Source organism: Beta vulgaris, chromosome 4, assembly GCF_026745355.1.
Source record: "Beta vulgaris subsp. vulgaris cultivar EL10 chromosome 4, EL10.2, whole genome shotgun sequence".
Lineage (NCBI taxonomy): Eukaryota > Viridiplantae > Streptophyta > Magnoliopsida > Caryophyllales > Amaranthaceae > Beta > Beta vulgaris.
This window is the reverse complement of record NC_079205.1, coordinates 34,504,667-34,532,084: the sequence shown is the minus strand read 5'-3', so window position 1 is coordinate 34,532,084 and position 27,418 is coordinate 34,504,667. Positions and strand designations below refer to the sequence as shown.

At 35.4% G+C, this 27,418-nt stretch overlaps 3 protein-coding genes across 5 annotated transcripts; 1 reads left to right on the top strand and 2 right to left on the bottom strand.

Moving 5' to 3' along the window:
* The first annotated feature begins 8,923 nt into the window (after window positions 1–8,923).
* Window positions 8,924–9,382, top strand: LOC104883793 (uncharacterized). The gene has a single exon (XM_010668356.1). The coding sequence runs from the start codon at window positions 8,924–8,926 to the stop codon at window positions 9,380–9,382; it is 459 nt and encodes a 152-aa protein (XP_010666658.1).
* A 5,704-nt stretch (window positions 9,383–15,086) lies between these two features.
* LOC104883794 (uncharacterized) lies at window positions 15,087–19,012 on the bottom strand. 2 transcript variants are annotated; one of them, XM_048643046.2, is made up of 3 exons: window positions 18,792–19,012; window positions 16,029–16,361; window positions 15,087–15,911 (listed from the first exon to the last, which is right to left on the bottom strand). In XM_048643046.2, exons 2-3 carry the CDS (start codon window positions 16,359–16,361, stop codon window positions 15,330–15,332), a joined length of 915 nt encoding a protein of 304 aa, XP_048499003.1. In that variant the 5' UTR covers window positions 18,792–19,012; the 3' UTR covers window positions 15,087–15,329. The 2 variants fall into 2 exon arrangements, with proteins under 2 accessions (XP_048499003.1, XP_010666659.2); XM_010668357.3 differs by lacking the exon at window positions 18,792–19,012 and having other exon boundaries at window positions 16,029–17,188.
* A 413-nt stretch (window positions 19,013–19,425) lies between these two features.
* Window positions 19,426–24,249, bottom strand: LOC104883788 (vacuolar protein sorting-associated protein 36). Of its 2 annotated transcripts, none has more exons than XM_010668352.3 (9): window positions 23,500–24,249; window positions 22,939–23,142; window positions 21,602–21,695; window positions 21,398–21,455; window positions 21,244–21,313; window positions 20,878–21,013; window positions 20,712–20,796; window positions 20,073–20,126; window positions 19,426–19,990 (listed from the first exon to the last, which is right to left on the bottom strand). In XM_010668352.3, coding segments are annotated over exons 1-9 (1,278 nt in total). In that variant the 5' UTR covers window positions 24,076–24,249; the 3' UTR covers window positions 19,426–19,989. The 2 variants fall into 2 exon arrangements, with proteins under 2 accessions (XP_010666654.1, XP_010666653.1); XM_010668351.4 differs by having other exon boundaries at window positions 19,426–19,997; window positions 23,500–24,248.
* Between the last annotated feature and the right edge of the window lie 3,169 nt (window positions 24,250–27,418).

Below are 27,418 nucleotides of genomic sequence, written 5' to 3'. Positions count from 1 at the left end.
GCAATATTTAGGGCTCTTTTTGACAGAATATGGAAAACAAACGTTATAGGGGTGGAAGGAGAAACTTTTGTCTGATGCCGTGAAAGAGGTGCTTTTGAAGTCAGTAATATAGACCATTCTTACCTATTTGATGGGAATTTATAACTTCCCTACCTCGATGACTAATGCAATTTCTTCGGCTATGTCACAGATTTTTTGGGGTAATTTGATGGGAGAAGAAGGATACATTGGAGAAGTTGGTAGTCTATGTGTGAGCTCAAGTGCTTGGGAGGGTTTGGTTTCAAGGACCTTGAGGTCTTTAACGATGGACTTTTGGGAAGACAAGCATGTTGTTTAGTGAAGGGAGAGAACACGCTTCTAGAAAACGTTATAAATAGGGATGTCAATGGGGCAAGTCTGGGACGGGTCCACCTAGACCCAAGCCTGTTTATTTTTTTACAGACCTAGACCCGTCCCAGATTCGTTGGGTCTAAAATTTTGAGACCCAGACCCAGATTCGTTGGATCTAGCGGGTCCTAACTGGGTCCTTGTTTGTTTTAAGTTTTCATCACATTTTTGAATATATGTAATTAAAAATTTTCTCCCTAATATATATAGGTCCTGCATCCATGGTTTCAGCATTATCAAAACAAAATTTTAAAAATTAACTCATAAAATCTTAAAATGTTACAACTTATAAAGTTACAAGTCTTAGATGGAGTTACAACACTAAAGAGTTCACAAAATCACAACTCATAAAACCTTAGAATATAGGTAAAAAAAATTCAAGTATATGTAAATGGGTCTGCGGGTCGGGTCTGGGTCTAGCATATGTAGAGTTGGACTCGACACATGCTTTTCGAGACCCAGACACAACTTAGACCCATTGGGTCTAAAATTTCTGGACCCAAACCCTTATAAATGGGTCGGGTCCTAGCAGGTGTGGATTGGGTCCAGGACCCATTGCCATTATGAAGGCGAAGTACTACCATAAAAGCTCCTTCCTTGAAGCTCCTCTTGGTTACTAATCTAGTTACTCATGGAGAGGAATTTAGAGTGCTAAGACACTTATAAAGGAAGGGATGATATGGAGGGTAGGAAATGGAACTGATATTAATATATGGCGGGATCCTTGGATTGCCGACAAAGCAGGACGTTTCATTGAAAGCCCCATGATAGAAGATGTCACAATGGTGAGTGACTTGATACATTCGGATTCCATGGAGTGAAATATGTAGCTACTTACTCGTATCTTCAATGATCGAGATATCAAGTGCATTATCTCAATCCCTTTAAGCGAGAGGAGACTGAATGACACCCTCACTTGGGCCTTCACAAAGGAGGGGAACTACTCCGCAAAACCGGCTTACATGTTGGGCAAAGGTTTCAACTTAGATGCATTCCATTAAGCTTGGGTTATAGGCACCTCATCGATGAAATTTGAGGCCTCGCCGAAGGTGACATTATTCTTATGGCGCCTAGGCACAGTTACACTACCAACTAGAGCTCTTTTGGCTTATAGGCACCTCATCGATGAAGCGAGATGTCCTTGGCGTGGTGAGGAGGAAACAACGACCCACGCTCTCTTTCTTTGCCTTCGAGTTCGAGAGTTATGGGAGGACAATGGTTGCTCTCACCTACCAAAAATTTGGAGAATAATAACATCCAAGAAACCATAGCAAGCTGGGCCAAAGTTGAGAAGAAATGGCAGCAAAAAATGGTGAATCTTGCGTGGTGCATATGGTCTGAGCGGAACTCCAATGTTTTTTAACAACTTTACTAAAGCAAATAACATCATCTTGGCTAGAGTGCAATGCATATCTGATGAGCACGATATATATGCGAAACAAATCTATGGCTCGCGTGTAGGTGGGGCATGTTCGAGCTCAATGATTTGGAATGCACCTGCGATGGGTGTTGTGAAGCTAAACTGTGACGCATCTTTGGCTGGTGAAGGATGGGTTGGCTTGGAAGTTGTAGCAAGGAATCATAGAGCACGATTCTGTTCAGCACCACAAGAAGAGTTTACGCAAATTGCCCGGTTAAAATTGCTGAAGGCATGCAAGACACTCTCGATGGCTATATGTTTGGCCAAAAGATTTGGATGCAAGGATCTTATACTTGAATCGGATAGCCAAGTCATCATTTCGAGACTTTTCAAAGCTATAATTTATTTCTCGGATCTTGATTTTGTCTTAGAAGATATCTTAATGTTTACTAGTTATTTTGATTATTTACTTTTGCCTCATGTCAAAAGGGATGGAAATATAGTGGCCCATCACCTTGCTAAGTTAGTACTTTTTGGTGTGGAACAAATATGGGAAAATCATTGTCCTGCAAAGGTTAGCCCGTATGTACTTATGGACACTTTGTCTATGGATGAATTAATGAGAATGATAATAACTTTTACTAGTTATCTCATTAGTATAGAAGTTTGAAGTCACGAGATCAAATCTTATATAATGCACTTATATCCCTTGTTTGAAAATGCAACTTAATATATTATTATATATTCTTAATTTTTCCGAAGTTCATTAGTTAAAGTATGATGATTATCCCTTGCACAATTTTAGGGAATTAGGGATCTCACTTTCTAATGGTAAAAATTAAACTCTTGTCAGTTGTCACAAGGGTGGAAGGAAGATTGCAACCAACTAGGCCAACTTTGATTATTAGAATAACTTGAGAGTTAGATGTTCATTGATTTGATCATTTGTGTGTTGATTTACTAATGTACCTCTCATGCCCAAAATTGAGCAGAATTAGCATTTAGCAGTGGTTTGCTTCTGCTTGCAAATTAGCGTAATGCTAGTTACAAATGAGAATATTTAATCTCAATGAGCATAATTAATTCATAAAATAGCATATTTTATAAGAAATGAGCATGTACTAATCAAATTAACATAATATTCATTCTCCCAAAATGTTCATATATAATTGATATAATTTGCTCAGTTTTGGAGGATATAAAATGAAATATTGTACTCCTTTTACCCCTTGAAAATTTTCCCTATTTCTTTTGTTTCAGTATTTAAAAACTAGTTGTGACGAACTTTTATTAAGTAAACAATTAATATAATGAAGAATAAATACATGTGGACAAAATTACATAGATGTGAAGGCAAAAAGATGTAACTATTACCCTGCCAAGAAAAGGCAATGGGCAATATTATTGGAACCAACAAAATATGATTAAATGGGAAAGACAAAGACTTTGACGTAGGATAGAGGGAATAATAGGTTAAAAATGTTCATTTCAAGTTGAGTTTGCTAAGGGTAGATTTTTGGGTTAGCGTGAGTTGTGATTTAGAGTTTCCCAGTGGGAGAGCTCATAACAGTCGCCTTTGTTCTGCAAGTGCATTCAATGCGATTGAATGTTTCAGTCCAGTGTCGAGTTTAACTTCATTCAGTCACAACAAGAAGATAGTACTCCCACCCTATAAAAGGGGTCCTCAGGTATTCAACTTCTTCACATCTTCTTTCTCCTCTAGTGCAATTACTATTATTCTCTTGTTTTGTAAGTCTGATTCTTCTTATTTATTCATATTTATGATGGAAAGGCCAAAAAAAATTTAAGGATGTCCTTCTAGAAAACCCTAATTTTAAATCTTCTGAGTTAGAAAGTAATTCCTCTTCTAATGTTCCTGAGAAAAACGTTGGGCCCTCTGAAGCCCTTCGCTTATTTGAAGTTCCCCTTATCCCCTCTGTTGGAGGTGGTTCTCTGGACCCACCTCCTCCCCCTACTTTCCCGGAGGCTACTATGCTTGACAATCTTCCTCAAGTACAACTTGATATAGTTGAACTGTCTAAATCTTATCTCATTGGCAAGATGTTATATGCTCCTATTGATTTGCGCACCATTAAAGCTCGGTTTAAAGCTTACAGGAGGTTTGTAAAAGGAGATATATAGATTACCTTGAAATGGGTAATAATTGGATTCTCCTTCACTTTGCAAACCTCTAAGATTTGTCTCTTGTTTGGCCCTGGCATATCCAGGGGGATTTATTTGTCATTTACCCATGGAAACCATCCTTTGATCCCTATTTGGAAGAGATTAAATGGGTGGATCTGTGGGTAGGATTCCCTAGATTGCCTACTAAGCTCATGAACTTTGATTCTATAGCTAACCTATTTGCTGCAAATGATATTGGTGCTTTGATTAAGCTGGATCAGAGATATCTTTTGAGAAAGAAAATCAGGTTTGCTAGGGCTTGTATCAGAGTGGATATTCAGAGTCCCTTGCTTGAATTTGCTGAGGTAAGTCGAAGTGGGGATTTAGTTCATGGTTATGTTGTATGGTAGGAAGATTTTTCATCTGGTTTCTCTTTCTCTGGTGACTCCGTGCATCTTATTAATAGTTTTCCTCTTCTTAACTCTCCTAAGAAAACGGTTACTATTAAGTTGGTGAAAAATCCTAAGCAAAAAAGTTTATATCAAGCTTTATCCAAGGTTGTTGGACAAGATTCGCATGATACCACTGTTGAGTAAGCACAACGGGTAAATGCACAGTCTAAACACCTTGGCAAGAAAACCCCCAAATCTGTCCCATTCAAGAAACAATTTCCTGCTGCTGGAAAAGGTATTCTCAATCCTCCCTATACAAAAGGTATTGAAATAAAGGAACCATCTCCTGTGGTTGCTTCTGCTGGTAAGCAAAAGGTTGCTGCTCTTATTCCGGAAAAGGGTAAAGGGAAGGGGAAGCTACTAATAGCTTCTACTCTCCTACCATCAGACTCCTCTAGTGATGAACAAGGGCTTGCTACTCCTCTAGTCTCCTCTTTTGTCGAGCCTCGGAACTAAATAAGTGCTCCTGGTCAAGTGCCTATGCTGGCCCCCTCTTCTCCTGGCCCTATTAAAGTGTACTCCATTGCAGAACTGGTTGATCCTTCCCACTATATGCCATTGAACTGTGGGGTGGACCAGTTCTTTCTTGTGGATGAAAATGATAAGTATGATGACGTTGCCTTTGACGGTTGTTAATTATCCTAGTGCTCAGAATGAGGAGTTTAATTCCTTAGCTAAAAATTCCTTTCACTCTCTAAATTCAGACAATTATATCATTCATCACATTGGGAAGATGGGTATGGACCCAACCCTCCCAATTGAGCCTTCTTCTCAGACGAGCTCGACAAAAATAAGGGTTGTAGACATGGAGGAGGATGATGCATCCTCAGCTCTGAAGAGGAAAAGATTCTAAATTAGCCCCCCCTAATAGCCAAATGCTTCTTTGTAATATAATTTAAATAATTATTGTTGGCCTTTTGGAACATTAGGGGATGTCGTAGAAAAAATGCGTTAGTAGAGGTGAAGGATTTTTGTGACTCTAGTAGTGTCAAGGTATGTGTGATCTGTGAAGTCAAATCTCAAACTCCCCCCTCTCTAGCTTGTAGCAGGAAATGTGGGTTCCCTTATTTTGATTTCATCCCAACTATTGGTTTGTCAAGGGGATTATGGCTCATGTGGAAAGATTGCAATCGAAATCCTTTTAGTTTAAATGTTGTTCTCAAAGCACAAAGATTCATTGCAGCTGAAATCAATCTCATTAATATGCATTTTAAGTTTGTTGCCATTTTTATATATGCTCCAGCTCAAGCTTCCCATAAGCCTGAATTTTAGGAAGAGTTAATCTCGAATGCGAATAGTATGATTTTTCCTTTTGTCACATTGGGGGATTTTAATGAGCTAAGTTGTATGCAAGATAAAAGTCAAGGTGCCTCTTTTATAGCAAGATTGAAAATCATGAACTCTTTGTTTAATCAAGTTAACTGCGTAGAAATTTCGTTCAATGGGCCTAGATTTACATGGCGTAAAAGCTTAATCTCCAATAATAATTTGTACGGGAGACTTGATAAGGGTGTGGCAAGCATAGAATGGTTAGCTAAGTTTCCGATCCCCAAGCATGTGTCAAACACCATATTTTTTCTTCTTCGAACCACTGTCATGTGGTGCTTAATTTTTTACCTAAATCTATATCGAAAGCTCCTCCCTTCAAGTTTGAGAAGATGTGGTGTTCTAGAAAGGATTTTGACAACCTAGTTAAAAACTTAGTGCTCCCAATTTTCAGGCTCCAACATGTTCTGTCTGGTAAATAAATGCAAAGCTCTCAAAGCCAAAGCTAAACTATGGAAACAAACTCAATTTGGGAATATGTTTCGCCACATGAGAGTTGTTGAAGCCCAACTCCTAACTCTACAACAAAAAATCCTACTTGATGCTAATCTCCCAACTTTACAAATTAATCAAAATTTATTATTAAAAAAACAAATGAAGTTGTTTACTTATTCTGAAGAGTACTAGGAACAATAAAGTAAAACAACATTTCTCACCCAAGGTGACACCAACACAAAGTATTATCATGCGCATGCGACTATTAGACATAGTCGTAATCAAATTCAGGAATTTATTACGTCCTCCCAAGAATATATTACTAGTCCAGCTCAAATTGCAACAACAATCACCAAAGAATTCAGACAAAGATTCATTTCTGACACTTCGTGTCAGTTTGAGGATTCAGATTTTCACTTGATTTCCACAGTGATTTCATCTGACGATAATCTCCTCTTAACTAGAGAGGTCAATAGGAAAGAAATTAAAAGTGCGCTTTTTGACTTAGCTCCGGATAAATCCCTGGGGCCTGATGGGTTTCCCCCTTTCTTTTTTCAGAAATATTGGACTTTAGTAGGGAATTCGGTGATCCGTGCAGTAAAAGCTTTTTTTCACTCAGGCAATATCCTTAGAGAAATCAACCACACAATTTTAGCGCTTATACCTAAAATTGAGAATCCGTCTAATGCTAATCACTTCAGACCTATAAGTTTATGTTCTATAATTTACAAAATAATCTCAAAAGTGATTACTAATCGCCTTAAAACTGTCTTAGGGAAGATTATTCACCCCATTCAGGGTGCTTTTATTCCCGATTAGCTAATCCAAGACAACATTTTAATTACCCATGAAATATTTCATTCTTTCAGAAAGAAATCCGGGAAGGAAGGGTGGATTGCTATTAAATTAGATATAAAAAAAGCGTATGACCGATCGGAATGGCAATTCATTGCTTCAACCCTTTTCAAATTGGGCTTTTGCCCACAATGGGTTAATTGGATCAAAAGTTGCATTTCCTCCACCTTTTTTTCCGTACTTGTGAATGGTTTTTCGGGTGAGAGATTTTTTCCCTCGCGAGGAATAAGACAAGGAGATCCGTTATCCCCGTACCTGTTTATTCTTTGTGCATAACTTTTAGCCAGGGAGTTGGCTGCCGCCAGTGAGGCAAAAGAAGGAAAAGTGGGTATCTCTATAGGAAAATCGGGTGTGTGAATTTTTTTAAAACATTTGTAGATGACACTATGATTTTTGCTAAAGCTAATGATACAAGTTGCAAACAAATAAGGGGGATACTAGACAAGTACTGCTCTATGTTAGGGCAATTAGTGAGTTTTTATAAATCGGCTTTTTAGGTTACCAATAATATGACCTGTGAAGAAAATGCGAATTTCAGTTCCATTTTAGCCATAACGGAATCCTCTTCTTTGGGGGAATACCTAGGGTGCCCTATTATTGATTCCCGGGTCACAAAAGATCCTTTAATTCGGTTCTTTCTAAAACTACTAATTAACCTCCAAAATGGAAAGCCAATTCGCTCTCTCGGGCTGGTCGCGATGTTCTAATTCAAGCTAATTTAGCCACTAAAGACAACTTTCAGATACAAAGTTTCCCTCTTCCAAAACCTGTTCTGGTTAGTTTAGACAAAACTTATCTTAATTTCTTTTGGAATAAAAATCCGGAGAGTAAAAGCGCTAATTTAATTATCTGGGGCAGATTGCAAATCTAAAGCTAAAGGGGGGGGGGGGTTGGGTTTCGAAGGGCAAAACCTAATAACATGGCTCTTCATATGAAGTTGCTCCGGAAGCTAGTCAAGGGTCATTCTAGCCTATGGGTTGACCTTGTTAAGAAAAAAATACTATAAGAGAACCGATATTTTATCTCATAAAGTCTCCAATGTGGCCTCCTGAAAAGGGAAAAGCCTTATGCGTCTCCATGATGTTTTTTCTAGAGGTTTACGTTAGCATGTTGGTAATGGCAAGAAAATCAACTTCTGGATGGATAACTGGCTTTTTCCCTACCCAATTAGTAGTGTTATTCAAGTGTCTGGGGGAACCATCAACCTAAAGGTTGTTGATATCATGAACCTAGATTTTTCCTGGAATCGTTCTAAGTTGTTCTCTCTTGTCCCTACTCATATAGTGGACACCATTTGCTCGTTGTACATTCCGTGCTCGGGAAAGGAAGATGAACTCTTTTGGGGCCTTACTCAAGATGGTGAGTAATCGATTGAATCTGGGGTTCGTTTAATCCAAGGAGAGTTTAATTATCATAATGATGATGTTGATTTCAAGTGGATTTGGAACATGGATGTTCCGCCCAAAATCAACAAAAATTTATGGAAAGCTTATAATGATGGACTACCGACTAAGTCCATATTGGAGCAAAGTCATGTTTTTCTTCCTCAACAGTCTATTTTCTGTAATTACCACTCTGAGACAGCTACTCATCTCTTCTTTTGCTGCCCCTTTACCCGAGATGTTATGCAGACGTTGCATGAGGGTTTTAATTGGCCTTTATTCCCTAATTCTTATATTCCAAATCCCTTGTCTTTCTGGAGCACGTTGAATTTGTGCTTACATGCATCCTCTAAGGAGCATATCCATCACCCTGCCATGATATGGTGGTTTGTGTGGTATTTTAGAAATAAGATAATTTTTAATAATGAATTTGTCACTTTTAGACAAGCTTCTCTTGGTATATTCAAATTCGCTGCAAATTGGTCGAAAGCTCGTCGGTTGAGTTACCTGCCTCCAGTCTCCCCTCCGAGGGGTGTTATGGTCCCTGCTGCTAGGTGTAGATAGGGAAAAACTCTGATTTGGGCCCCCCTCCGGTCCTGTTTATGAAACTAAATTTTGATGGTTTTAAATTAGCAAATGGTAATGCAACTTGTGGATTTGTTTTAAGAGATTCTAATGGCAAGGTTCTTCTTGCAGGTGCTAAAAATTTGGCCCCTTCTGTTTCTATTCTTGAAGTAGAGGCTTGGGGCCTTGTGGAAGGCCTTAAAGGAGTTGCTTCTCTTAGTATTTCACACTTATTAGTGGAAGGGGATAATCTTTCTGTTGTTAATGCTGTTAAAAATTGTTGGTCTACACCTTGGGAAATTAACAATATGGTTTATGATGCAAGAATAATGATGTCTAAGTTTGCTATGTGCCAGATTGACCATTGTTTCCAGAAAGCCAATCAAGCAACGGATTTCATGGCTAACAAGGGCCATAGTTATTCCTCCCTCTTGTACTGGTTTCCCCCTTATTGTATTGATTTTTCCCTCATCATCCGTAAGGATGTTTTAGGTTGACCCTCAGACTAATTAGGGGTCTTTCCTAAGTTTGTTTTCCTTATAAAAAAATGGGTAAAATGAAAAAGGTCTTCCATAATTTAAAGAGTTCATTTTGTTCACAACTTTGTTCGTTCATGTAAAGAATTGATCATATTTTATAGTCCAATAAACATTTAATTATTACAAACGAACATTGATAATTTTGCAAAAATCTACATTAATCTTTACATATATTCATATAAATGTATCTTTAAAGAGAACTTATCGGCTTATCACCCGTGTGATAACGTATCGGCTTATTCAGAATTTTACAGCGGAAACATCTAAATAAACTTCATACTTTATTATCATAAATAAATTAATAAGTACTTAAAATCAAACACTCTACGTATGTCTACTCAAACAAACTTATTAAAGTACTTTCCTACTAGTGCAGAAAATAAGATATACTAGATTACACAAGTTCTCCATTCCCAGATTTCCAATGATGAAACATCTGCGAACCTGTAAATGTCAATGATTTAAAGAATCTGCTCACCAAAATTGGGTCATCAGTCTAGAGATGGGAATGGGTAGGATCTGGACAGGGTCCTCTAGGATCCAGATCCAAATCCGTTTTTTAGGCAAGGATCCATATCCTACCCGGATCCACTGGGTAATAAGAGTGAGGATCCAGATCCATATCCGTATGGATCCTATGGATCCGGATCCAAAATGGATCCTTGCCTATTGTCTTCAAACTAACCTAATTTTCACAATAATTAAAGATTTTAAATAATAAAGTCATCTAATATCAACCAAAAAATAGATTTAAAATTTGAAAAATAACCATTGCAACTATTTACAACTATTCAATTATCAAATTGTAGATTAGTTATCAACCCAATTTTCGAACTTAATTGTCCTCCAAATTCGCACAAAAAATCACACAATAATTAGAATAATAATCCGAAATTCAAGCGAAAATCTACATGTAATAACTAATATTATAATATTACCAAAATATAATATTAAATTATAATAATATTATAAAAATGGGTAAACGGATCTGGATCTGGGTAATAATTTAGGACCCGGTCCAGATTTCATGGAGGATCCAGATCCTACCCTGATCCATAGGGTCCAAAATTTGAGGATCCAGATCCGTCAAAAATGGATCTGGATCCACGGATCCGGGTAGGGTCCATTACCCACTGCAATCTCTCTCATCACAGGATCAATAAGGCAAAACCATAATCAAAAATCACAAACAAAGCACATAATCAACAAAGCCGAGTACTACATACTAATACATAAATATTCTTAACATGATACTAATAAATAACATGTAGGGATAAATAATAGTATACAGTATAACATTCTGCAGATGACTTCTGTTGAACTAAACTTTAAGTATATTTTTATTACTTTAATGGAATAGTTATTGGACTTGAGTTGTCTTATCTACTAATGCCTTCACCTACGAAGACGAGATACGTGAGCTACCACGTATTTCAGAATGACCTGCGATATCGAGGAACCTTTGAAAAATAATAGGGATGGTGATCAACACATCTCCCTGAAAAAGTCATGGCACGCTCACCATGTACCCCAACTCCTAAATGTCCAACTCTAGACGTGCATCAGTCTAAAGTCTATAACTACCCTCGTTACACTTTATGTTATTTACAAATTACTACTTGTTTATGACACACATACAAACAACACAGAAACAGTAAATCAAGCATTCATATCTGAACTTCTTTTATCTTAGGATTTAATAAGTGATCACAACTTACAACCCAAGATTACTTCCTTTAATTTCAATCTTTCTTATTTCGTTGAACCTAGCCAATACAATCAATCATTACCTTTCAAAGGCATAACTTGTCAACTTACCAGATAAGGCCCACAGTCCTTATAGAGTAGTGAAAATAATACTTGTAAGGGAACACATGAATAAACATGATTCAATCACTAGTAGAATAAATGCTATTTGCTGCGGTGATATTGCTGCGGTTTTACCTATACGCAGCAATATAACACGCAAAAAGAAATAAAAAATAGAATTTGACAATATTGCTGCGGTTCCCACCCAAAACCGCAGCAATATTGTATAACAGTTACCAATTTAAAAATATGTGGGGCCCTGTACAGCTAATATTGCTGCGGTTTCCACGTAGGATCGCAACAATATATTAAAAAAATATTTTTTTAATATATTGCTGCGATCCTACGTGCAAACCGCAACAATATTAGCCAAAAAAAAAAGACGGGTTCTAATCTTTCACACTTAAGGTTTTTTCCTTCATTTTCTATCTCTCACCCTCAGTCTAAGCGCCTCACCTCTCTTCTCTCTCTCATCCTCTCAACCCTCTCTTCTCTCTCTCATCTCTCCTCTCTAAACACGCTAGATCCGAACCCTTAACAAATCTCACCCTCAGATCAATCTTAACCTCGCAAGGCTTGTTTATCAGATCAATCTCCTTCATAATCCCAAATTATTAAGGTGTTTTTCGTTTTTTTTCCATTATTTAGACTTCTCGCGATGAATTTCCGGCGAGTTTTGTTCGAAGTTTCCGGCGATGAAGTTCCTTCGAAGACCGCACTCATCCGTGTTCTTCGTCGGTTCACCAGGCGCACCCTTTGAAGCCCGCGCTCGTCGGTTCACCGGGCGAAGACGAAGACGAAGACGCATCCCTTTGAAGCCCGTGCTCGGCGGTTCACCAAGCGAAGACGGTTCGCTCGAAGTCTTCGTCGTTCCGTCTTCCTCAAAAATCCAGATCTTGTTTTCATTTTTTTTCTTCATTTTTATTTTTTAAGATTCATATGATGTTAATGTTTAGATTCTGATTTTTGTTATTCTTTTAATTTTTTTTTTCGAATTTCTTTTGTTATACGTGTTAGATTCTGATTTTTTTTTTCGAATTTCTTTTCTTATACGTGGTACCCAACCACGACCCCAAAGATTAGAACTCCCCCTTATCGGCAGGTAGTAGTTTTCACTTCAATTAAACTAAATTCTCTTAATCTAGTAATTTTTTTTTAATTTTGCTTTTCTATTTAACATTGATTCTTTTGTAATATTGATGTAATTAGATTTTTCATCTTTATATATTAATGAATATTTTATCTTCAGTTTGTCTGTAAATTTAATGGATAGTGAATATGTTAATTTTTTGGTTTTAATATTTCAAATTTAATTGGCAAATGCAAAAAAAAAAAAATTTTTTTTTCTACACCAGGTCATATTGCTGCGGTTTTGGACCAGAAACCGCAGCAATATATTAGATTTTTTCTGATAAAAAATGATAATATTGCTGCGATTTTGTGCTAGAAACCGCAGCAATATGTTGAGATATTGATGCGGTTTAAAACCGCAGCAATATAATTAATACCTATTGCTGTACCCTTAATTGCTGCGCGCCCAAAACCGCAGCAATAGGGCACTTTTTAACCGCAGCAAATAGCATTTATTCTACTAGTGAATCTCAATAATATTAATTCCCCCATGTAAATTAATCAATAAAGTTCTCATCCACATGCTTGCATCAGTAATTCCATACAAACATGATAAACTTGAACTCATAATCAATCTCATAATTAACATGCTTGCACACAGGCATAAAGCATGTAAAATTCAATCATACTAGAAATCACATATGAACTTATAAAGTTACTATACATGATACTATAACTTTTTCTTCTTAAATCATGATACTAAATCACATAGCACACAGGTATGTACGTACCGTGTGTAAACTAGTTGATAGGCCACCTTTAATTCCTTAAAAGTCACCTATTGAGTATTCTCCGCCTAAAATAATCAATACAAACTAAAATCAATACTCTTAAATAAAATACAGCAACTTTAAAATACTTAAAATCCCCTTTAAACATATTCAAAAGTTGTTTTACTATCAAAACTTCAATTACTTTTAATTCCTAGCATAGTACAACCATACTAGTAATTAAAATCCTTAATCTCCATTATTAAAGCCTTTTCTAAAATTCCAGCAACTTATAAAACCATAAAATCCTCTTTGAACATATTTAAACGTGCTTAAAATTCATGAATTAAACCAATCTCATAGTTTATAACATAATACTATGGTTTTCTAATAATTAACACCCTAAAAATCTATGCTTTAATGGTTAAAACTTCAATCTAAAGATAATAAACAAATCTGAAATTTTATTCTTTTAATATATAATATACATGACTCAAGATTATTTACTAAAATAGTAAATTAAAACCAATAATCATGATTAGCATTAAAATAACGCATAAAAACATAGACTTTAATGAAAACTTGAGGAAGAAGAAAAGAAATTCAACAACAATCAAAGAACCAACAAGAAGAACAATGAAGTGCCGGAAAAAGGGAGACACGGCAGCAACAGCGGCGCAATGCTTGGTGATTGTGAAGGTGTTGTGACGTTTCTTGTCAAAGAAGAAACGTTACTTGAAGAAGAAGAAAACTTGAGAGAAGGAAGAACCGGAAAAAAAACGTGAGGAGAGAGAAGAAATAAAGGCTGGCCGAAAACTTTAAGAGAGGAGAGAAAAAATAATCTTTGTGTGGGGTAAAATAATTGGATATTAAGATATTTATAAGGAGTTTGGGCTTAGGAAAAAGAGATTGGGCTCAATTATGTTTGATGATGAATAAGATAAATAAAGTAGAACTCCTAACATCAATATAACTCCTTTTCTCTAATCTACTTAGAATTATGGGTTCCTCAAGTCCACTTAGACTTCTTTTCCAAATCAGATTAGTATTTCAAACCTGTTTCAAAGCATGCCTAAATAAAATATTTTAAACTTCCTTAAATCCTTAAAATAATTTCTTTTGACTTTTAAAGTAGTCAACCTTCTTTAAATATATAAATCATTTGAAACTTAATTATGTTTAAATAAAAATATATAAATACTAAAATATATTTATAAAATCCGTAAAATTATGGAAGATTACAATATTAGAGTTATCTCATGTCATTTGCCCTTATTTGATTATCATTTTTCAACTTTTTGTATGCCTTATCATTATTACACAACATATATCATTTATAAGATAAATGATATTATTATGACTTACTTTTATGTTATTTTATCATCCTTGTATCATTTTATCCTATTTTATGTTTATTTGTCAACTCTTTATATATATTATCATTATATCTCAAGCTCATATTATTTATAATAGAAATGATATCATTATTTCTCACTTTTATATCATTTTCCAACGAATTCCAATAAAAAACATTTTTCTCTTTTGTCGCCGAAAACTTGATGATGGCCGTGATGTCATTTCCTACTTTAATTGTTGCTCTTTCATCCATTACTTTAATTAACACTTTCAATTAACTTACTATCTGTGAAATTTTTTCTTATTTTTTATTGAAAATTTTTATGTGAGAAAATGATGGTCTTTATCACAACTCTCTTATATAATACCTCTTATTTAGCTCAAAATAAACACCAAAATCTTCAAAAAGTCCAAAGCTTATCTTCCACAAAAATTTTCTAAGGTGTAGATCAACGACATACATATTAGATAGTGGTGATCGGCGGCGGCGAATTTAGGGTTCGCCTTCCGCAGATATTTTTGTCACTTCCGAAGTGTGTTTGGTATTTTTTTTTTTAGTAAAGGAAAGGAAGGAAAAGGAAGGGAATGAAAGAGGTGAGAAAGGAAGGAAAGGAAAAAAACTAAACTTTCTGATGTTTGGTTAATAACAAGGAAAGGAAAGAAATATTATGTTTGGAAGAACAAAAATTCACATACTGATTTATATACTCGGTAAAGACATGAAACAAAAGAAAGTGGCACTACTCAAACCAAGAAAGCCAAAGGCACCATTCCAACTACCATTTATGTTATGTGTCAACAAAGATTATTGAAGGTAGAAATAAGTCATGAAAACTTAGACAAATAGTCCATAAAACATTGCAGAAAAATGTTTGAAGTTTAAATAATCGTAAAACTTGTTAAATAAATACACCATCCTCTTCCATCATTTGAATGAGAAATGCTTTGCGAAAATTCTTTGGACAACCAAAGAATTCTTTCACCCTCGTGTCATTAGCATTCAAATATCTATAAGCTTTGAATTGTTTGCTTTCTTCAACTCCTATGCTCACAATTTCTTCATAGATTTCATCACTTGAGTAAACTCGTGGACAAATTTGCTTCAAAATAGAATTACCTTCCCTTATTGCGTCAGCAACACTATCAAGTCCTTGCTTTAAGATTTTGATTTCATAGTCTTCCTCCGAAATTTCTTTCCTTTTCTTTCCTTTAGATGAACTTTCACTTTTTGGAGTTGTAGGAGATGTAGATTTTGCCGCAGAAGGAGAATTAGGATCAAAGCCTTGTAATGTTGCTTCATTTTGGGTGACCATAACATCAATCTCATCGATAGTAATTGGTTCATTGCTACTCCTTTGACGTGCTCTCTCTTTTGCAGTTAGAGAAGCTTTACCATTTGCTCTATCCTTTGCAGAAAGATCCAAGAGCTTTTCATAAAAAGGAAGAGGAGTAGTTGTCCATTTTTTAGCTTCAGGTTTAGCCTTAAAAAAACAAAATATTTACATGAAGGGTTACAGATAGAAAAAAATGACAATAAGCTCACCAAGCAACCCAGTATAATGAAATTGCTTTTGAACATTTACTATATCAAAAAGTACCTCTATCAAGGCTTTCCATACTTCAGGTTCAGCCACAAAACGCTTACTTTCCTCATCCCAGCCAAAGCCACTTGAGTTCTTGAACATATCATACGCATCATTGAAAATTTTTTTCAAAGTTTTTTGTCGATTTTGCAAATGTTCCTTCTTAATCGGAAGGTCGAGTTTTTCACGTAGCTCTTTAACCATGGTATCATAAGAACTAAAAGTCCATTGACCATTGATTCGGTTGCCTATCAATTGTTGGTGAAGTAATGCCTCGATTAGAAGTGCATCCATATTTTCAGTCCATTTGATTTGACACCCACTAGGTTTCTTGTTTGGCACATCCATCTGACTAATCAAAAAATATAAAATATAATGAAATATGAATTTAATCATATTATAGTAAATTATTTCAAATCTTATAAAAAATACATTCCAATGTCATTCAAAACTAACAAACATCAGTTGAAAAGAAGTTAACGTAAAAAAACAAAAAAAAAAAACATTCAAGTCATGTCACCCCGTAGAGCTAGATATTGTGTATAATTGTTCCACATTTGAGCTGCTATATTGTCTCGAATAATTTTTCCTTCTTCGCTATCATCATCTCCTACAATATTGCGCCTTATCCGTGCAGGCCTATTTGATAGTTCACGGTCAACCTCGGCAATAAGTTCCTCGTCAGGATCTATAGCCATTAAAAAATTATGCAAGATACAACATGCCAAAACAATGTCTCTTTGTGTTTCAATAGAGTAATGTGGCTCTGTTGAACTAGCAATAATAGCAAATCTTTTCTTTAAGACTCTAAAGACTCTTTCAATAGCATTACGTAGTGATGCATGTCGAAGATTTAAAAGTTCTTGAGAATTTTCGGGGCCACGTGACGAGTACTCCTTCAAGTGATGATAACGTACACCCCTATAAAGGGTTATAAGGCCACCCGTGAGCATATAACCGGCATCGACCAGATTATATTTACCTAAAAATATTAATGGAAATAAGCTAATTGAAGTGTGTAATATGTGTAAAAATGTCAATGAGTTTATTTATACCTTCCTGATTATGCAAGCTATCTTCTCTAGTTAATGCATTTTTAAGTATCCTTGAATCTGACGATGTTCCCTTCAATCCAGGTAACACATAAGTGAACTTTAAGTCAAATGAACATGCAACTAAGACATTTTGTGTAGGTCAATTTTTTCTACCACGATACATCGGTGCATTAGTGTTAGAAACTTTGACGCGAACATGTGTCCCATCAATATCACCTACACAATCCTGACATAAAATTTATTTAATTTAATTTTTATCTCTACATAAAAAGTATTATTTGTTGCTGACTTTATTTTTAAAAAGTTACCTTAAAGTATGAATAAAATCTATGCTTGTTTCGAATCTCTAGAGGAACATTTGAGCCATCCGATTGTATAAGGAATTGATCTTCTAATGAAAGGATAGCTTCAATAACTTTATGAAAATTTCGGCTTATGGTTTCACCAGAACGCCGAAATGTGACTTGCAAACTGCAATTCCTTACATTATGACCTATTGTGTAGAAAAATATTGAAACTTGCTCCTCTACATGAGCTAGTCGTGTTTCTTTCAATTGGCCACTAGTACGCATTAAAGTACATAGTTGAACAAAAGTTTCTGAGTGAGGACTCTTCCTAGTATAGTTAATGAACTCAAAAAGGTTTTTCCTTACTGTCTGCCGTTCAATTGTTTGTTCTCTAGAAGGCATATGATTATAACTCATAATGGAGTTTTTTTCGTAATAGGTATAAAATCCATATGCAACTAAACAAATCATTTGGATGGCAGCTAAATTTTCCATTCTATCCCAAATCACAACCCAATTTTCAAACTCAGTATCCTCGTTTCATTGTGAACTTGCGCATCTTCTAATATATCCTCGTTATTGATAAAATTTTCTTCCATCTATAATAACAGATTATAAAATTAATTATATATTAGAGATATATTGATAGTGTATTTCTTAGTACTAAGGTGTGCAAGTGCACTGTAACTGTTTTGAAAATAACACTACCTTCATCAATTAGCAGCATAAGAACAATAAAAAAAAGGAAAAAAGGGCTATGTATAAGGTGCTTAAAATCGAAATAAAATATTGAATCAAACATTTATTACCTCAATTGATGTGAAAATGTATCTTGAATTCTTAAACTGTTTCCATTTAAAGAAATGTATTTAATGCTTATATGTAGCCCTAAGGGCTACATATATCATTACCCAAAAAAAAAAAAAGGGAGCTCGTTCACACAATAACTATATTTGACAATTAAAATACACTGAGCACATATACACACAAAGATACAAACAAAAACAAAGAAGTCATTTAACATTAAGAAATTATAGCCACTGTTGCAATCCTTTAACATTACTATTAGTTACTCGATTAGTTATAGCAAAACTATGATCTTCAGCAAATGTTCACTACAATAGCCACGCGGAATCTATATGCGAAATTGTTTCTGAGTTTGGTGGGTAACAATAGCCACTGCAGTTAAGAGGCCGAGAAGAAAATTGCTCCAGATTAAACTTAACATACAATTGTTCGACAAAATACAATTACTTTAAAATACGAATTACATACACTAATTAATTGCGAAAAAAATCAAGGTATAAATGAAATCATAAAGTAGTAAATCAAGAAATTACAGGCAAGAACAACGAATTATATACACCAATTTAATTGCAAAAAACTGAGATAATAGAATTCCCTAAAAAAAAAAAAACTGATAATAGAACACATACCTTTATATATTATTATGAGGGCTATGGATGAAGGTGAGTTGAGAGAAAAGAAAGGGTTATTATATATGTGTAATTTTTGGAGGGAGAAAATAACGTAATGGAGGGAAGTAAAATTTGAGAAAAGATAAATCAATTTTTAATTAATTATCTCTTCCCTCTCAAATTCCTCCAATTTTGGGAGGAAAAATAAGGGGAGATTTATAAAGTTTTCTTTACCCTCACTTCCTTTTCTTTCCTATTAAATCCCTTGTTATTTTTTTTTTACCAAACATAGGAAAGTATTTTTTTCTTTCCACTTCCTTTGTTTTCCATCCAATTCCTCTATACCAAATACACTGTAAGAATAACTATGGCAAAAATGCATCACAAAAACTCGACGGAACGAAACTTAGGAGAGAGAAAGAATATGGGAAGCAAGAGGGAGGAAAAAGAGGGGAAAAGGGACATAACTTATGGTGTAACTATTACACCCAAGATTTTTTGTTGAGATTTAAGAAATACAAATAATTATCAGCACAACCTTTAACAAAGTACCAAAATCGCCAATTTAGTAACCCGTTTAAGATACAAAGTGACCCTTTTAACTTATAAAGTAGTCCTTTAACTTACAAAATGACTCTTTTAAGAAACAAAATGAGATAAACTTGCCATAACTTTATTGCAAAGTAGTCTTATACAAAATTTAGTATATCGTTTAAGTCAAAGTGTACAGGGATGCGAGAACACCATTGAAACTTGCAATTATTACAAAATGCCGCCGAATGTAGCATGTACTAATTGGGACTTTATCCAGTGTCATCCATGGGAAGATGTCGCACCTATTAATAGTGCAAGCCGTGCAACAAGCATGTGTTGCGCTTGGAAAATTCAAATTCGTAATTGAGAGAAAAGGAAGCTATGGAAAACAAAAAGAGAAGAACCCAATCTAACCTTGATAAGATGAAGATTACAATTTTCACAACCTTTGAGGAGGATACATCAGAAGAGCTATGTTACAAAAGATACAAACCCCCTTCCCCTGACCCCAAAAAAAGGACACAACGCTTGGTATGCATTCTTAGTCGTCATATATGAAATGCCGGTGATGATCCTGTAATGATATGTTATTACCACCAAACAAACAGGATTTTATGCATCGGACATTATCAGACTCGAGCGGGAAGACAAAGACTGTCTTTGACCTTTACTTTCACGTAAATCTTTGATCTGGAAGTAAGTGAACCATTATAAGGAAAGACAAAGAAAGGAAATAAAAAGATTGAAGAGTTGAGGAAATCTTACTAAGATGGGGAGACAGCAGCAACCCAGGAAGCATAAACCCCAGCATCTTTCACCCTGCAAATAAGCAATGTTCAGACATATCATATCATATAAAGTCTGACGAGTGCAAAATGAGTGAGCATAAGAAAGCCCCTACACAATAAAAGGTAACACCCTTTTACATTTTATTAGGCATGGTAAGACTAATTGAATAAACGACAATCATATGCACTACAAACTTGATATAAACAAAAAGGAATCGTTCACAAAAGAAGCAGAACCCAGGAACAAACTTTAACATGTCAGCACTAATGGAACATAGTCATAAAAGGGGTCTTCTTTTCCTAATTTTTATCCCCATTTTTATCCCATACAGTCATCCAGAAGAGAAAAAGTGACAGATATTTCCAAATGAGAACAGAGAATTTGAACCACACAAGCAACTCCAATACATGGAGGCATGGCCACATCAAAACAACTATCCCCAGAAAAGTTGATCATCAGTCTAAAGAATATTTATGGATTTCATAAACAGGCTCATTATTCATCAACCTTGATAGGATGTGTAAATCAGAACATTTCATCCGAGAGCAACTAAAACAAGCATCATAGCCTGTATGCAACAAAGCAGCAGCGTTAATGACATGAGAGCTATCTTACAAGTATATGTCGTCCAAATTGATTTCTGGAAATAAATTAACAAAAAATCTGAAGCCATCCGGACTGGTATCCCTGCAAAGTAGACCTGCCAGTGGCATTGGAATGATACTTCAGTCTCAAAAAATATCATAAAATTTGCAGTTATTTTGCAAGAGCAAACACACACCTTTGCTTTCGGCAGCGAGAAGATGCTCCTTGGCCATAGTTGGGGCTATCCCAAGCGTCATTGCAGCATCACTTGCACTTACTCCTATTTGGAGAGCTTCCGGTTTCAGCACAAGAGTTTTGATTCTACCAAAAACCTGTAGCCAAATAATTTTTTCTCCATGAGTGATTAAAACTAAGTTCTCCAAGGCATCTATTAAAACAATGTAGCAAGAAATTATACTACATCACCATATATAAAAAATGTACAGATGGACAGGAAAAAGGAAAAGTAATATGGAACAAAAATTATTGAGAGTTCGATCTCAGGACGGATCAGAACTAAATATACAAGACACCATGACTTAGAAACAGAAGAAGCAATCACCTCTTCATCACTTTGGGACTTGCTTTGAATGACCTTAACACCACTATCAAACTTTCGCAGCATTATAGGACTGTCAAACAAAAATAATACCAATATGAATATCATCTGAGCTACTTAAAAAGAGATTCAGGTGGTAACATTATATTGTTCTTACACATCAAGCTTCTCCCAGAGAGTGCATGCTTGCAATAAATCATCAGGGGAGATCAATTCTGCAAAGCAAAACCCAAAAATTCTCAGCACCGAATCTCACACAAATTGAAATACTCAATGCTACAACGCTCGAGAAATTGAGAGAGTAAAAGAGAATCCAGAATTCCAGAGATAGGAAAAAGACTAACAATAGTTGAAAACAGACCTGTCCCACGAGCACGATTGAAAAGACAATAAATATCAATAAGGTTAATCATTCCTCCAGCTCTCTCCAGTGGAACCTTGACAAAATCTGCTAACTACAAGAAAACAAACATCAGAGAAGAAAGGAAGATGTTTGCTTAGCAAAGAAATACTAATTTCCCCAGATTTGCCAATCCAAATCTTGACTCTAGGTTGACAAGTTGAGAGGGGCAAAAATTTAGGTACACAAGATGTGCAACCAAGGACGCATATGGAGGCACAGAGCAAAGATCAAAAACCCGCAGAAGATTATGCAGTTCCTCATGTATGCTTAATAAAGCATTGTAAATATGTTTCCTTCCTAATTACTTAATGTTCAGAAGGTAAGTATAAGAGTCTATGTCAATAACGGATGTATTCTTATCATTTCTCATGCTTGTGCAGTTAGAATTTGCCTGCCACCGATTCGTTTCTCTCTTCTTGATTCTCTCAACCCCCTATTAGCTTTTCCTTTCTTAATTTTTCCTCTCTTAGTCTTCCCTTCCTTCTAGGTCTCTCTGTTTCTCACCATTTGCAGAATTCCATGTCTGCCTCGCAGCCTTTCCAAGTCCATCAAAAAGGAATGCTTTCTACAATTCTTGTACTAGGCATCAGCTGTGACAAAACCTACTAAGGTTTTGTCCTCTTGAGCTTCAGAAGCTTATTTCAGGGAGATGATATAGCTAAACATCCACCATTGGGTAAACGATAGCTATATGTCTGAGTAATATAGCTATCGTTTACCCAATGGTGGACGTTTAGTTGTTCCTTGTTCAAGTTTTTGCTTATCTCTAAGTTGTGAATTCTCGTAACAATCTAGATGAATTCTCAATATATTTTAGGGATCCACTAGAATCATTGTCCTTAAGATCACCAAATCAGCAGTAAACCAACAAGTTCAGGTTTTACTAGAGATGTCGTACAGCATGTGCAGGTAGGAACTTTTGTATAATCAAACCACGGCAAAAATACGAGTATTTCAATGAAAAAATTCTGCTAAGAATCACAGTTGCACGACCTTCTCTAGAGAAACACACTAATTAACCATTCTCTGCTAAATTTGTGCAATCTAGATGCCATGCCTCATCGAATGTTACATGCTATATTTTAAAAACAATTATAGCCACCTTCAAGTTTACGATTTTACCGTTGCAAAGTTTGTCAACCAAGAACATTTGTAAGCACCAGAACTCTATCAATATAAGAGAAAATCTTACGAGTATAGAGAAAATACAATTGATGCATAGGGGTAGCCAACTATGTTATAATGTCAAACTAACAGCTTTATATGAAATTACTTGCAATTCAAAAGATGACAACCTGACGAGACAACTGCTGATGATATAAGGCACCCGCAGATTCTTTTGTAACCGGAGATATGATACCAACACTGAGCAACCAATCTTGCATCTCTTCTTTAGACCCCATCTCCTCATCACTTGCAACACTGGAGTGATTATTTGGTGCTGCCAAAAGCTTTTGCCTCATCTTCTCTGCCAACATCACCATCTCCCTCGCTTTACTCTGCAAAACACAAGAACAAGAAATATACATCAACCAGTCTAACTGCATCAGTACATCAGTGAAGTACAAAAACAACCCAGTTTAGAAACCCTTGTTACTTCTCAGTTGCACCCCTAAGCTAGTAACTCAGATTATCCTATGCATCATAATTCAAACACATTTGCTCTAAATTCTTCTCCAATCAACTAATAAAACTACATAATCTTAAGAATTATCTTTCAGTTGTTTCGGGAGGTAAATATTGTCATTAGTGTAAGTCCTAAAATGTTGAATTTCTTTCTAGTACTCCGTCAGTTATTTTAATCCCTGAAAATGATTCCACAACAACAACATAAGGATGGAGAAACTGCAAGTTACCATGAGAGCATTCAAGTCCTGGAAAGCATCTTGCAAGGTCTTATCAGTACTCTCCCACATCTCCTGTTCTTTCCTCAATATCCCTGCCAACCCAACAACAGGTACCTTAATCGCTACGCTAGTGGCTTCGGCTTCGGCTTCCGCCTCTGTGGGCTTACCACCCGAATTCTCCCAGGCTCTCCCCCTCCACGCCTCCCAAAGCTTCTCATAGAACAAGTCATGATTATCAGACTTCCCCCGCATCACCAGCGTCACCACAGTAGGACCCATTGAGGAGAGAGAAAGCTGGAGCTTAACCCTAGGGCTGGAAATAGAGAGCATGGATTTGAGGGATTTTTTTGGGGGGAAGATGTGGGTGAGTTGGGAAAGGGGGATGGAAACGGCGTCGTTTGAGGAGATCCAGATGAGTCGGTGGGTAGTGAGAGTGAGAACGCCGGAGGTGTAAGAGGAGAGAGATGGGTCAACGTCGGGTTGGATATCGACGGCGGAGAGAAGGAAGCATTCTACTTCGCCTGAGGAAAGTACGGGTCGTCCGCTTGTGGTCAGTTCAGCTGGTGGTAACCAATTTCCGGCCATTGATGATGATGTTGACGGTAACAACTTAACAAGTCAGAGCCTCAGAGGAGAGAGAATTTGGTGGATAATGCTGGGGTTTACTGGATCATCACCGACTCCATTGGGATGTTGAAACTCGGAGTCCGGAGAACACTTGTTCAATTGACCGGACGACAATTTTTTTTTGTCAAAATTGAATGTTTGTTGAATGAAAACTGAAAAGCTGAATGTAAAAAAAAAAAAAAAAAAAAAAAAAAAAAAAAAAAAAAAGGAATTCTCATTAGTACCACTAGTTTTTATATGCACGCGATGCGTGCGAAGATACGTAGGAAATTAATATTTTTAGGAGATGAAGAAAATTAAATTAATTATTAATTAATTATTTCTAATATTAGGAATATTTGAATTGTTGATGGTTTTCTTTTTGTAATATCTTTTTTTATTTTTTAAATTAATTAGGTAGTTTTCTTTTTTATTCTTCATTAAAGTAAGTAGTTAGAATAGAGATGTTATGAGGGTAAAATGGGGTTTCTAATATTTTGGTGTCCTACCCCTCTTCCCATATAGAATAGAGATCCAACTATCGACTTTTTTCAATGGTAGACATTTTCTTATTATCTTCCCAATAATACCACTATATTTATGACTTTTTATTTAAAGTGGTTTATTGTTAACAGAAACTAGGCTAAACTTTAATTGTAACTAATAAATATTTTTAAAAAAAAGAATATTTACCCTAATCTAAGACTTGGTTGCCATATGCACTACCCAACACCAAAAATTCATCCTCACCAAATTGGACCTTCCTCTATTAATTGGAATGTGATGAATCATTGGGAGGTTGAATTATAGGAGGAAAAGTTAAGATAATGGGTAGGATTGTATTTCTACTTTATAGCCATTAATAATTTTAACTTATTTATAATAAAAAAAAATCAATTTAATTAAGAAGTCAACATAGTGGTATCATTGGGAAGGTAAATGAATAATGCCTACCATTGAAAAAAGTCGATAGTTGGATGGTACCAGTGAGAATTTCCCAAAAAAAAAAAAATGAAGAGATAAGCTGTTGAGAAAAGAGCCCCAAATCCTTAATTCGATTCAAATTTTTCTCCAAATTTTTGCCTTCGAAAATCCTCCAAACTTCGATCTTTAGAAACCCCGATTATCACTGTTTGGCCCGAGTAATCTTGCAATTCTGTGCTTAAGCGTAACAAATCTTAGCTTAGGCGAATTTATATTTGGTTCATATGATTCAGATATGAGTTTAGAATATCGATTTGACTTGTGTGGACCCGGTTCATGTTAACATTAGTATGCACAAGGCAAAACAACATATCATTACTAAATAATCCACTATATTATGCGAAAACCCACTATATTATGCAGATTTCCACTATATCATTCAGACTCGCACTATATCATGCAGAAAACTCACTATATTATTCAATCACACTTACTAGATCATTCAAACACACGCATACTATATCATACAGAAACTCACCATATCATTCAGACACACACTATATCATACAGAAACTCATTATATCATTCAGACACACACTATATCATACAGAAACACTATATCATTCAAACACACACTATATCAAGCAGAAACTCACTATATCATTCAGATACTCATTATATCATGGAGAAACTAAATCATTCCATATGTTAGAACACGTATCATGATATATACTACGCAACTTAGATATTCCTATATGTTAAAACATTTTAATTATTTCCTCTATTATATTGCATATAATTTTTCATTATGTTTTTCGTTAATAAAATATACTATATTGTATATAAGTTCACTATATCTCTGTAGAATTCACTATATGAAGTTAATATCTTACCAACCCGGTGCACACTAAGTTAGTGTGCACCGGGTCCATTTGAGATCTTTTATTAGAATAAACAAAACCCATAATTAGTGTTTGTTTAATTAATTGATAAATTTAAAATCCATACGTCAAACTCATAAGGTATGGGGTTTAGAAACCTAAGGGGGACGTCGGTATGGTTCATACCAATACCTCTAGTTATCAAATAAAAGAAAATTTTTTATTCCCAAATAAAACCAAATACATGATATTAGGTATCAAGTTCCACACCTATATTACCTTAGTTTCATTCCAGATCTCAAACTCATGCCACTATATGAACCAAACACTCCTTAATAGGTCTTACGATTGGTTAGTGATGGTGTTAGAGAATGGTATTGGTGGTGCGAAGCTGGCTTATAGATGTAATAAATAGTTTTAAGGCCCATACTATGTCCCGGATAATTATAAATTTTATTAATTAATATTTTACTTTAGAATTATATCACCAACCATTACTTGGTTTAGTGGTTAGTAATTTAGTATATATGTAACACCCACAAAATCCATACACGTCTAAATTACGTCGCATCCACTTTGGGAGTGCTACTGTCGCGGTGAAACACATGGCTTATTGAAATGAATATATTAACTTAAAACATTATTATTAAAACTAAATTGCAGCGGAAATAAAATGTAGACTACAACTTGGGAATTATTCTTGACCCCCTTTTTATTTAAAACCATTAACTAAGTACTTCATAAATAAACTCTAGAAGGTTCAGTAAAAACACTTTAACAATTTGTTTGGTATTTTTTTAGTAAAGGAAGGGAAAAGAAAGGAAGAAAAAGGAAAAGAAGAGCAAAGATGGTAGTTGTAGTTTTCATGTTTGGTATAATTGGTGGATTTAATAAGAATCACATGTTTGGTTGTCATTAGTAAAGGAAAAGAAAGGAGGGAAATAAAGAAAACATAGGTAAAAAGCTTGTTAGCTTTCTTTCCTGTCAAATTCCTCCGATTTTGGGAGGAAAGGAAAGCAAGGATTTAAGAGTATTCTTTTCCTTTGACTTCCTCTTCTTTCTAATCAAACCCCTCTTATTTTCTCTTACCGAACATGAGAAAGTTTGTTTTTACCTTTCCTTTCCTTTCTTTTCCATACAAATCTTTCCTACCAAACAAAGCCTAAAAGTTCAGAAAAGCAAAGAGTATCCCCTGTATGCCCGAACTCATGCAGCCTCCACAATGTACCTAATCTGCTCCCCATTGAATATCAATGGTTCATCACAAGTCAACAAACAAACACATATAACAAACAATCAGCTATGTTGAGTACGTACTTAAGTAATGAAATAGTATACCAAGCACAGTCAAAATAATATGAAACATTCCTAGACATGATACTACGAGTGTATTACATTTATAACTTTTATAATTTAGTTGGCAACGAACGGACACCATCATCTTACTAGAATCATACGGGCAACTTAATTCTTAATAGACAACTTGGTCTATTAGATGGAATGTAAATACAGTTTCG